We start from the raw sequence: 11,911 nt of genomic DNA, 5'->3' as shown, positions 1-11,911 counted from the left end.
TAACCTATGAGTTTCCAATAAATATGTATACGTAGTCAAACATACACAGTCCCATTAAGCCTATCATTGCAACTTCGAATTGGATTTAATACTTGCAGTTATTTTTCTTGGCATAAAAAGTGGAACTGGAAAGAGGGTTTCCAAGTAAAGTTCCAGTTTTGAGTGATTAGCATAATAGCCTTTGTGCTGTATTGTAATAAACTTGATGAACTGAAAACAAGATATTGAGAGGAAGGACTAAGAAATTGCTTTGTTTTCCATAGCTGCAGACTGTGGAAGCAGAATGCTTTCATGGAGAAATTACAAATTGCTTATTTCACACAGGTACTCAAAGATGATGACTATCATAATCAGAATAACATGTCACTTGTCTGCAATGACCTCTGTGGGAAGCCAGGAAAATATCTTGAAAAGTGTATTCCATTTAGCATTAAAAATAGAAGAACACCTACTCCAGCAAAGACACAGCTAAGCATCTTGTTCCACGGATACCAGTTCACCATCCTCTTCCATACATCCTCCCAAAATGATCTGAACAGCACTCAGAAACTTACTTGCAAGCTAGCAACAATTATTATAGGGTTTGAAGGTTTTTTTGCAATAATATTTGAATAAAGTAGCTGAACACATTGTCAGTGAAGGCATTATATTTCAAGGGGTTTCCACACTCAAGTTAAATAAAAAGCAGGTTCTTATGCCCTGCACAGAAATGGCTTTGCACAAAAAAGAAACAGCAGACAGGATTTCTATGTGAAACGTGCACTGTCATAAATAAAGCTCATGTACTGACTTAAGAGATTTATACTAAGGATAAATTTGTCCTTATCATTCCTGACTTCTGTGTCAGCATAAATCTGACTTTTCATCTCAGTCCAGAGTTTCCTTCATACTCTTACCCACTAGCAGCACAGCTTCACTTCCAATACACACCCTAGATATGTAATCTCAGTTAAGATGATGTACTTGCTACCTACATTTGATGTTTCCCTTCAATGGACTGCTGATATCTCCATTAACTATTTTTAGGATGTCTTGCATATATACTTCTATAATTTTTAATATATGAGTGACCTTTCAATAAAGTGCTGATTTCCTTTCAGTTTCCTGAATAACACTGCTTCTGTAATATCCAGACAATAGAATATACTCTGTAGCAATTGTTTTTATTTCAACAAGCTTGTTCATCCTCTATTCCTCATTCAATATTACCTTTAAATTCCATCTATAATTAAATCCAAATTAAAGTTGCAAAGCATCCAGTTTGTAGAGCAAGGAAAACGGAATTAGGTTAATGAAGTTTTTTAAAACGACAGTAAAAGCAAACAAATTTAGATCCAGAGAAATGTATTGAATAAAAGATTGCTTTTAAAAGGCCTATTTATTCCTTGTCAAACTGTGTTGATGTAACATACCAGATTTTTGTAATTTTTACTTGCACTTTCATTTTGACCAACATTTGCTTTCCAGGAACAGTGCACTTTTCATCATAAGGATATTCAACTAGATTTTTACTGCTACACGATCATATAAAATAGACCCTTTTTCTTCCTACACTTAAACTAGAACATTTTAAGGTATTTCTTTACGAGTTTTCTCCCATGCCCTCCTCTCCAAGAGACAAGACCCAAAAGCAACATTTTCAGAGATTCATTTAAGCATTTTTTTTTCTGTAATTCTCCTGCTTAACCTAGACAACTGCCAGCACACAGGCTCTCTAAATGTGACATACCCAAATCCCTTAAACCCTGGATACCAGTTTACCAACACTCATCAGCATATAGAGATGTCTTCTAAAAAGAAGAGTCCTCAGAGATTAATTCGGCAACCAAATGCAAATCTGTCTCTGTCTTTCCTCAACCCCACCACAGTCTTTGTAGCTTTTCCCAGGTGGTTTTCAGCCCTTTACAGCCGTGCTCATAACGTTCAATCAGCTGCTCACCTCAGGCATAAATGCCAGCATTCCACGGTTTGCTCAGAACGAAACACCTCTTCAGCCCCCAGAAACAAAACTTGTGTAGGAACCATCTGTCCTTGCCTGAAGGAAAAAACACAGCACAAACAGTCAGCAATGGAAAGGTACAGAATTTCCACTCTGTATTGGACAGAAACTTAGTGCTGTAAAAAAAAACAAAACAAAAACAAATCAGATATGAAGAGATGGGAACTTGGCACCAGTGGCACATTACTGCCGCCATGATTCTAATTCACTGCAAAGAAGGATGGTGATATTGTGAAGATATATATGGGAATAGCAACTGTAATGCACAGATGACAGCTATTTTGGAGTCTACATCATTATCAGGATGATTTGGAACAGTACGTATGTTTTCAGTAAAGAAAATGCTACAAGCTTAGGAGTCTCATATAGGTAGTGTTATCAATACCAACGGCTTTTCTGAATTTTTAAGATGAAAACCACACTGAAAATTGTGACCTGACCTCATAAAATTTCCAGGGTTTTTTAGTTATGTGAATAAGAGATAAGGTACTTTCTGGGATTGTCTACAAATTAGTGTTTTACCAAAAATTTTAGTCATCTAGTGAGTAGATCTATCAAAACCAAAGACAGCTGAAGAATAGTTTGGCAAGTGACAAGAACAAAGATAGGTAACTATTATGGGTTTTCTGGGAACTTCAGTGTGGATTTACTTTCTTTTAAACTCATAATGACATCTTTTGTTGTCTTCAGTAGCAGTGCTAATACTGAAGTAAAAGTAACATAAAATGCTGGGTTTATGTTTTGCTGAATTATGTTATCAGATTTTTTTTTTTGGAACAGAACAAGCTTTAATGTAAGATCCACGGGGAGATCCCTTTATCAGACATAATTTGTAATGTGTGGTTAAACTACATGCTAGAAGTCTTGACAATGTTTATAATTCTTAATTATTATTTCAGAATAACCTAAAAGATAATATGAATGTAATTGAGATATGTCAATCAAGCTTAAAAGAAGCTTCCCAAGGCGAAAAGTCATGTTCCATTCTGTTGTACTCATAGCAAAAAGGTCAAGCACCAACTAGATATCTGATTTTCATTTGTGCATAGTTATATAATGAGTCACAGTAACCACAAAAAGTCATGACAGAACAAACATACCTGACTATTACAAATTTGACTGGGAAACAATCTAGTTTCAGTAAAATTTGCTTAAATTTACAGCACATTTTACATTCCTTGCAATTCAAATAGACTACTTGATTTGTTTGGCTAATAATGAAAAACAACAAAAACGTCAAATATATTACAGAATTTGGAGCTCGTTACTATTTAGAAATAGCTGTTACTATTAATAATAGCAGTAGTCTTTACTATCTACCAATGATTTTGTAATAACACAAACTGTTGTGCCATTTAAAATCACATAATTTCCTCGTTTCTCCACAAAAACTTTCATTTAAAGGATCCAATAATATTTGTGAAAGGCACTATAAAATTATATTGCTGTGTTTAATGATTCCTGTCTTATTTACATTTTTTAAAAAATACCAGAACCTTTGCTTCAAATTCAATCCTGCACCAAACACTAGAATTTTCCTTTTTCAGATAAAAAGGTACTTTCTGTTGTTTCCACTCTAAGATTCTTCAGAGTGCAATATTAGGACAGGGTGCAAAGAAAAGGATAGAGAAAGATGATAGAGTAAGATGGCTATAGCTGAGGAAAAAACACGCTCAATATCTAGGACCTCTGTAGAAATACAATGCACTGTTACTGAATGACAAAATCTACCTAACTCGCATCAGTGCTTCCAATGCTGTACTCACTTAAAAAGACATTTCAGAGTCAGACCATGTCAGAAAATGTCAGTTAATCAAAAATGCATCTATTCATAAACTTTAGCACTCTGAGAGCACTGATTTACTGTCTTGACATTGGTAGAAAGGGATGCCAAAATAACTAAGATTAAAAACTCTCATTAAAAGAGAATTGGCTGGGTATTTATTTCTTCAGTTTGTGCCTCAAAACTGTGTATCTGAGCCTGTGTTTTGATGTCTATATTTATCTTCAAAAGCATAAACATGAATTTCCATCTTCAACCTAGTTCTCTTTCATCTCCCACAGAACAATTTAATATGTGTTTTCTATTGCAGCTGACAGCTATGGTGAACGGAACTTGTTCTCCTGTTTGACTCTGTCTCCCTGACACCATCATCCAGAAGCAGGTCAAAAGGGAAAATAAGTTATTAAAACAAGTGATGTGGCCAGAGGCTCTTATTTTATATTTGAGAATAATGACTACATAGCAGCAGATGTAGCTAAGGCCATCACTAATGCTTGTCATGACATTCAAACCGAACTTTGGCATCCCAAGTGGTGTATTTCCAAAGATGGCAGCAGCAGGGCAAGGCAAGGCTAATGTGTGGGCTGCCTGCCTCCTGGTGGCTACCTTCCCATGGGGCAGACACAACTAGGGAGGGCAAGCACTCGCTTTTCTAACTATCCTAATACACTCACAGATTTTATATATAAACACAACAAGAAGGTACAGATCAGATTACTGATGCTGATGATGCGTACTTCAGTTGAGTCACGGCACATAGTAACTTGCACAGACACAAACCAGAAGTTGTGATGTTGGATCAAGGTGCAAAAAATTGCATCTGTTAAATACATCAGGAACGCATTTTTTTTCTTTAGTCTCTCTTCTGACTTCAGCAATAACTGTGACTCTCACTTTTGTTCACATTCCACAAATTCCCAGTATTCTGCTGTCAAGGTCCAGGTTACATATACCATTAAAGCAGACTCTGCAGCAGGTGCTGAAAATATCAGATCATGGGATCTCAGGCAGAGTTTCTTCAAATACAGTAATATGCTCATCCTGAATACTATGTTCATCCCGAATCCTGGTGTCCTTCAAAAACAGAGAGTGAGGGTGGGGTGAGGGTAGGACTGCTAGAAAGTAAAAAAAGACAGCAAATAAATTTCCTTAAAGTACAAATCTTCCTAAGGGTGACTTTTTTTTTCTTAAATTATGTTTTTCTTGAACTATTTTTTTTCCTAGACTAAGACTCCAAACCAGGAGGTGATTCACCTTTCTTCTCAACCTCTTTGTCTTACACAAATATACCCCTTCCAGCAGCTGGGAAGACAAAACAGAGAAGAAAAAAGTGGAGAAGTGGACAGAAAGACATAATACTCTCCCAGGATATAAAAAGAAATTACTAACAAAATTGTTTGTAAAGCAATATTTCCCGATATAGGTTTTCACAAGATGAGAGAACAGTGATATGGCTACAACCATGTCTGACTTGCTCTTCACACACAAATAATTATTGAGATAATTTTAAGTTGATGAGATTGTTAATGCCCTAGACAGTATTTTATAGATATAGTCCATTAGCGTGTGCACACAAAGCTGCATTTCTTCACAGCTGTCAATGTCTAACTCTGCTTTAACTGTTATGCAAAGCAAATTGCACATTTTCAGTTTTATCCTTTGTAGTAATTTCTTCAGTGTATTTTTGTGGATCATATGCGTACTATTATTTATTATCGTAGCATTTTCATAACATTTTCTATATAATGTCTTCAGCCGATCCTTAGCAATAGTAAGGTGGTCATTTTTGTAGGCTATGCTCTGCAAACTGTTAATTATAAATATTATTGTAGCAGTGGTACTCTTTCAGATTTTTTTTTTCAGGAACGATATGAAAAGGGAGTATATTAGTTTGGTGTGAATGATGGATGCTGGTAGCATTTTTAAAGATGTGCAAGACTAGATATAGCTTCAAGGTCAGAGCTGAGGTGGCCAAAATGGTGCAATTTGATTAGTGTGAAAGTTAATTTAAAATGTTGCAGTGTTTTGCTTTTTTTTTTTTTTAAGTTGTGATATTAAAGTTCCAAATAGGAATAGGATCTAAAATATATGCAGTTAGCTCAGGTCAAGAAAAAAGGTTTCATCTTCATATTACTGAAAGCCTATTTTTATTTGTCTGTAGAGGTCAGTATGAATAGCAGGAATTCAACTGACACAAAAGGTGACTTTGCATAAAAGATAATGGGTAACTTCATTTTGGTTTTTTTTTGTGTTTAGCATCACTGAATGTAAGAATATGTTCACGTACATTTGTCAAATGTTTTGTAACTGATGTACTTTGGAAATAAAGCAGTTCTTCTGTCACAATTTGCACAGCAAATTTTATCAAAAGCATTTATAACACAACTGCATTTTTCTAGTGTACTAATTTGGTAGAAAAATATGTGGTGGATATTCTCTTTGTGGAAAATTTTAACAACAGCAATTCTAAGTTTTGTAGTAAGTATCCAAACCTTGCATAAAAAAAAAGAGTGGATAAGCTTTTTCATATCAGACAGAAAGAAACTTTTGACAGAATTATCTTCTCTGTAATACAAATTTTTAGGACTACTGATATTTTTTTCACTTCCCCATTGTGTTTTCTGTTATCTTCATGAGGTTTTTTTTTCTTTTAATACCTTGCCTATTCTTTGTGATATATATATACACCTCCTTCAAGTAACCTATTCTCTTTTTCAGGATTATTTACAATTCCTTTGCCCACTACCATATAAAGTGTCAGCATTTTGCTTTAGGTTGTGTTGCCAGGCAATGTCTAATAATTGAAAGAAATTCAAATGATCAAGACAATTAAATTAAACAGTATTCCCTGAAAATAAAACAAACAGTTTCAGAACAAATATGAGGCCTTGGTACTTATCCAGAGTCAGCATCAAGTGGCCTGCAGGTAAAGGAGGATGCATCGTTATACTTCTGGCTTTGTAATCATTAAAACCTTTTTGCTTTAAACGAAAGCTTAAATATCATCTATATATAAGCATTGGCTTAATATCTTAATGTTAGTGAGTTAAGATCAGTATAAAAATGAGAAACATTAAATTTCTGAATATGAATAATTCAATTGGGAATGCTAAGTAGTCTAAGCAAAGCACTAGTTAATGCTATACAGCTAAAAACTTGAATGAGACATTAAATCTATCTGTATTTGAACATCTCTGCTTTTACGGAAACATAGATATGACAGGTCTAAAAAAAAAAAAGAGAAGACATTTAAAAAATGGCTAGTTTTTATATAAATGAGCTTAAATATTCAATTTACATTCATAATATTCAGTTCTTTAGAAGCTGGATAGGGTAGATTAGCATTGAAGATTTTTGTTCTATCTTAAAGATCCGCTATCTGTTCAGGACTGTAAAATTTCATGGTACTTCCTACATCCTCACGTTCATTTTTCTCCAAACAGGGTAGTAACAAGAATCATGGGAGTAAGCACCAGCGTATGTGTGTCAATGAATCTCGGTAAGTGTACATTTTAAAAAAAGCTCTATAATGAATGCAGTACATACATGCTAGACGGTGATCTGATTTTAAAAAATTGCCAGTGCCATAGCAGAAACAGCAGCCTCAGTAATCTGTTGCATCTTTTCAAAGCTTTCACCAGCTTCATAAAGGAATTTGCCAACTGTCAGTAGACTCAATATTGCAGTTAAGGTTGACATTATTTTGGCATGCTTTGTATATGCTATTTCAGATCTGCAGTTTTCTTCTTCCTTTCTGCACAGAGGAATTTTTTCCACAGTTTTTAGTGATAAATCTGCCATAGACCAAAACAGAAAGCACTAATACGCAAGTTGCAAGGAGTCCACGAGGCTTCCCCTGGGAAAACACGAGGGTGCAACTAAGAACTATGACTTGATGTTTGTGTGTGTAGCTCTGACTCGGTGTCGGGAGCGGGAACACGTTGTCGGTGGCGGAACAGAAATTCACACAAATCAAAGGATGCAGACGAAAACCGCTTTTTGCATCATCATTTGCAGAGGTTCCCACCACAATCCGCCGAAACACTTGAAGGGTGGCATGAGGTGGAAAGGGGCTATGCTGCTCGCCCTTTCAGCACACAAACCCGCAGAGTCTGCCAGCCCCGGGGCAGGGTCTGCCAGCCCCGGGCCATCACACGGGTGACGGCCTGCCCACAGATGCGCCTTACCTGGAGACGCTGTCACGGCCCACCCTTTCAATTTTACCGGGCGGTGTACACACCTCGCGCCCCAAGCCCACCATCCCTTCCACGAAAACCGGCGGCACCGCTCCGCCCTCAGCAACACCCCGGCGCGGCCCCGGGCCCGCTACTCTCCCTGGCTCCTCCCTTTCCTTGTTTGGCTGCGGCGGTGCTTCCTTCGGAACAGACATGGCGGCGGCCGCAGTCTTCTCTTCTTGCTCCGCGCTGCGCTCGGGCTTGACGCCGCTGAGGAGATGGCGAGCCCTCTCGCTCCCGGCGCCCCGGGTGGACTACAGCACCAGTAGCTCCCCCTGCAGCGCCGCCAGGTATGCCGCACTGCTCGGGGCGTCTTCATACTCACTCACTGTTTCTTCTTCCTTCTCCTCCTTTCGATGAGGCGAGAAGCATTCAGGGGAACGGCGGGCTGGGCAGCCGCCGCTGCGCGCGCTGCGGCCGTTTAACGGTCACCTTGGCAGCCCGCGAGCGCGCGGCGGGCTGAGTGGGCACCGGTCGTTGAGGGGGGGCGGGGCAGGGCAGGGGAGAGCTTGCTCCTGATACCTCGAAGAGCAACTCAGTTGATTTATGTAGAATTCCTATATTTTTTTTTCTAGGATTATTTGTGATGGTGGGTTGTAGGTGAGTATTTAATCTTTGTGAAATAATGTTATTGTCTGTAAGGAAGACACGTGGTTGTGGCAGCCCATTGCATCTTGCTGTCCTCAGAAATGCAGGTGGTGTGATACTGTGGTGTTGCTTTGTGCTTGAAAAAATAAACAAATAATTAAAATTAAGAATTAAAATAATTTTTTAAAATTAAAAACACATGGTCACTATATCTCATGTAGCGCTGCAGTGTGAAGGGGTCTGCTGGTGTTTGCTGAAAGGCTGGATCCCTGGAGTGAGCAGGACATACTTGAACACAGCAAGGACTGGTCTCCTGACTTTGTTACCCCGTGCGTTTCATTTGATATACTGGCTTGCTTGAATCTCTCATGTTGGTGTTGTGACATAGCCGCTACAAGTGCTTGTCTGGGTGTGGAGGGGAAGGTTTCAGCTGAGCTGTTGCTAAAATAGCAGCAGACTTCATTGTTTCCATAACGTCCTGGATGCATTAACAAGAAGGATTTGGTATGTGAGTTGTTCTGTTGCTAACTCACACAAGGTTCAGAACAAAAGCATCCATGAGTGGGTAGAATGATAGTGGGACAGGATGGCATAATAACACTTATTAAATCTGTCATAACACCTGGTCAAGCCTTCATTTGAATGAAATTAAAAATAATAATTTACTCTGTAATTTCAGGGTCTTGGATAGCCTGCTGGAAGCATAGCTTTTCTGTACAGCTGATGCTTTACTTTTTTGTGTAGTTCTTGGTTAATATTTCCATTGAAGGAACTGTCTAGATTCTAAACCTGAAAAGCATCAACATATTACAATATTTGCTTTTCTCATATTTGACAGTTGTGCAAACTTTTCTTTCCCTGAGAAGCCTTGCAAATAAGATTTTGAAGAGCATTATAGTGCAACTACGGAAATGTCAAGGTATTGGTATTTTTTCCTTAGCTATATATGTAAAGCTTGGGTGGGTTTGGTTTTGTTTGTTTGTTTGTTTGTTTTTTCTCCCATGAGAGTTAACTTTATAACTGGGCGGTTTTGCTGAGACAGAGTTCTGAAGGTATGAATAACAGATGTGATAGTATTAACCGAGCCATAGTGAAGTATTCTTGATATTTATTTCACATATGAAAATACTAGCTGATTTATAGAAGACAAATGACAGTTGAATTCAGGAAGTCACAGATGTTTTCAAAGTGACCTCTGTTTTGCTTAAAAAACTATATGTTCAGGAGGTTGCTAGAATTGGAAGGTGACGTGTGGAAACAACTTTACAACCTATAAAGTCATAAAACTTTACAACTCGCAAGGTTATAAAGCGGTATGTTTATTCGACGTCGGGTGCGTGAAGGATCATTCCTTTAATCTTGCGCGCACCTTCTAACAACAGAAGGTGTGCTTATATACAGCAAGGTGTTACATATTCATAGTAAACCCAGGTACGGCTATACATATTCATAACCTTTCCCCGAGAAGGCGTTTCTTATTAAAATGAGTCCCAGGAAATCGTTTCCATAGTCCTCTCCTTGACCCCTCCCTGTTGCACCTGCGCAGTGTCAACTGGTGGTCTTGAGGAGGGGTCTTTGGATGAAGGCTCCTTCAGCTTCATCACTGAGGAGGGGTCTTTGGATGAAGGCTCCTTCAGCTTTGTCACTGTGAACTTTTTACCTTCGGTTTGGTATGCTGAATTGACTTAAACCTAAACTGCCAAGTCAGTTGAAACCAGATTGATGCCCTCCTTTCTGCTGTAAATCTTTGTTGTCTCGTCTCCTCCAGGTTACATCTGGGTTCTGTAAAACTTCTTATCTTTGCATTCAATGAGGCTCTGTGTCTTAACATAATACACAAAACTCTAGGCCCTTGCTATGTGGTTAACCCTTTAATTGTTAGTTCCCTGTAACAATGGTGAGCTGATTTTAAGTATGTATTGGCAGCAGGTGTGTATGTGTAGGCTGCTGCTTCATCCTTCCCTGATAAGCTCTCAGTACTTTATGCATCACATTTGGAGAAGCAGCTTGAAACTTTAATGGTTATGAAGTTAATCCAGAGACTTCAAAAATGTGTTTTGAATAGATGGTGACTGTGTAGCAGAAAGTAGGTTCTTAAGGAAATGTGCTTGAGAAAAATGAAATACTTTATAAATCAGATATGTTACATAAAAAGTTATGTCAGTGCAGCTGTTTCTTTTGAGGAAGGTGATTTCTGGAGTCATGAGGGATGGAGAATAATCTTGAAAGAAGGAGACCTAGAAACTTCTCTGTTTGGAATGGTAAATGACAATGCATTGTTACCTGGTTGGTTTCCTTTTTAATATTTGCATCTAAACCCAGGAAGTTTTTGTTTGTTTGCTTTTAGCCATTGCCATTTTAACAAGTTTCTTTCAGTAGTTTGGTAGGTACTAGCAAGAAGGCTGTGGTGTTGTTTTGGGTCCAGTTAAAATGTGTGGAAAGTTGTTGGTTTCTTCCAGAAGTGCTGGCAACAGCTTACAAATATTATCTTATTTAAGCAAAGAGTTCTTTTCAATAAACGGATTAACTATGTTGTGGGTAGGATGATGCTTCTGGCAGTTTGTGCTGCTTGGATTTTTTTTTTTTAGTCCTGTCTTCAAGACCAGCAGATGAAAGAAGTTGTTTCCAAATTCACCGCTGTGCATTTCTTCCATATGCCACTAGGGTGATATTTAAAAATCCTTAATGCTCTGCTATCCATGGGTCAATAAGGTTTAAACATAGTATGGTGTCTGCTGGCTTTTAGATATTTTCCCAGTGTGTTGAATTGTTAACATTTTTCGTGTTTGAGTATGCTGATAAACAGACCAACATGCATCTTATAACAAAGCATTAATCACATGTTATTTTACTCCAGTTGTGTAGTTTCTTGTCATAGAGAGAATGCAGAACTGATTTAAGACCAGAGAGTATGATGGGTTTTTCCTGAATGCTGTTCCAGGTGCTGACTCATTCATCCCCTTAAAGACTTAAAGCACTTTGAAAATCAGTCCAATGTTGACATAAAACCAGAATTCTTTATAGTTTTTGCAAATGAGTTTGAACTACTTTCATCATGACAAACTAACTCAACATATTTTAAATATCAATGTTAAACCTGTTAGTGTACATGCGCACTTTAAAGCTTCAAGTATACATATTTGTAGAGGGTGTTGAAATGTTTTTTTTGTTCTGGATGTTTGGAGTGGTCAAGCAAAGAGAAAGATTACTGCTGAAGTATGTTGAGCCTTTATTCTCCTAATACTGCATCAAACATTTTTTAATCTACTAGGTCCTTTTTTTTTTTTTTTTTTTTTTTTTTTCCCC

At 37.7% G+C, this 11,911-nt stretch overlaps 1 protein-coding gene across 7 annotated transcripts in view; it reads left to right on the top strand.

Moving 5' to 3' along the window:
• The first annotated feature begins 8,170 nt into the window (after window positions 1-8,170).
• LOC135987984 (bifunctional methylenetetrahydrofolate dehydrogenase/cyclohydrolase 2, mitochondrial-like) overlaps window positions 8,171-11,911 on the top strand; it is a 51,155-nt gene continuing 47,414 nt past the window's right edge. For 3 of the 7 annotated variants that reach the window (XM_065633439.1, XM_065633435.1, XM_065633440.1), the window contains exons 1-2: window positions 8,224-8,307; window positions 8,593-8,617. In XM_065633439.1, coding sequence (XP_065489511.1) covers window positions 8,604-8,617 — 14 coding nt within the window. In that variant the 5' untranslated portion in view covers window positions 8,224-8,307; window positions 8,593-8,603. Of the gene's footprint in view, window positions 8,308-8,592; window positions 8,618-8,889; window positions 8,935-9,443; window positions 9,525-11,911 lie in introns of those variants that run through there. The other 4 variants (XM_065633434.1, XM_065633438.1, XM_065633436.1 and 1 more) reach the window with 3 other exon arrangements.

Source organism: Caloenas nicobarica, chromosome 4, assembly GCF_036013445.1.
Source record: "Caloenas nicobarica isolate bCalNic1 chromosome 4, bCalNic1.hap1, whole genome shotgun sequence".
In the NCBI taxonomy this organism is placed as follows: domain Eukaryota; kingdom Metazoa; phylum Chordata; class Aves; order Columbiformes; family Columbidae; genus Caloenas; species Caloenas nicobarica.
Note: the sequence above shows the minus strand (reverse complement) of the source record. Positions and strands in the feature narration are given on the sequence as shown.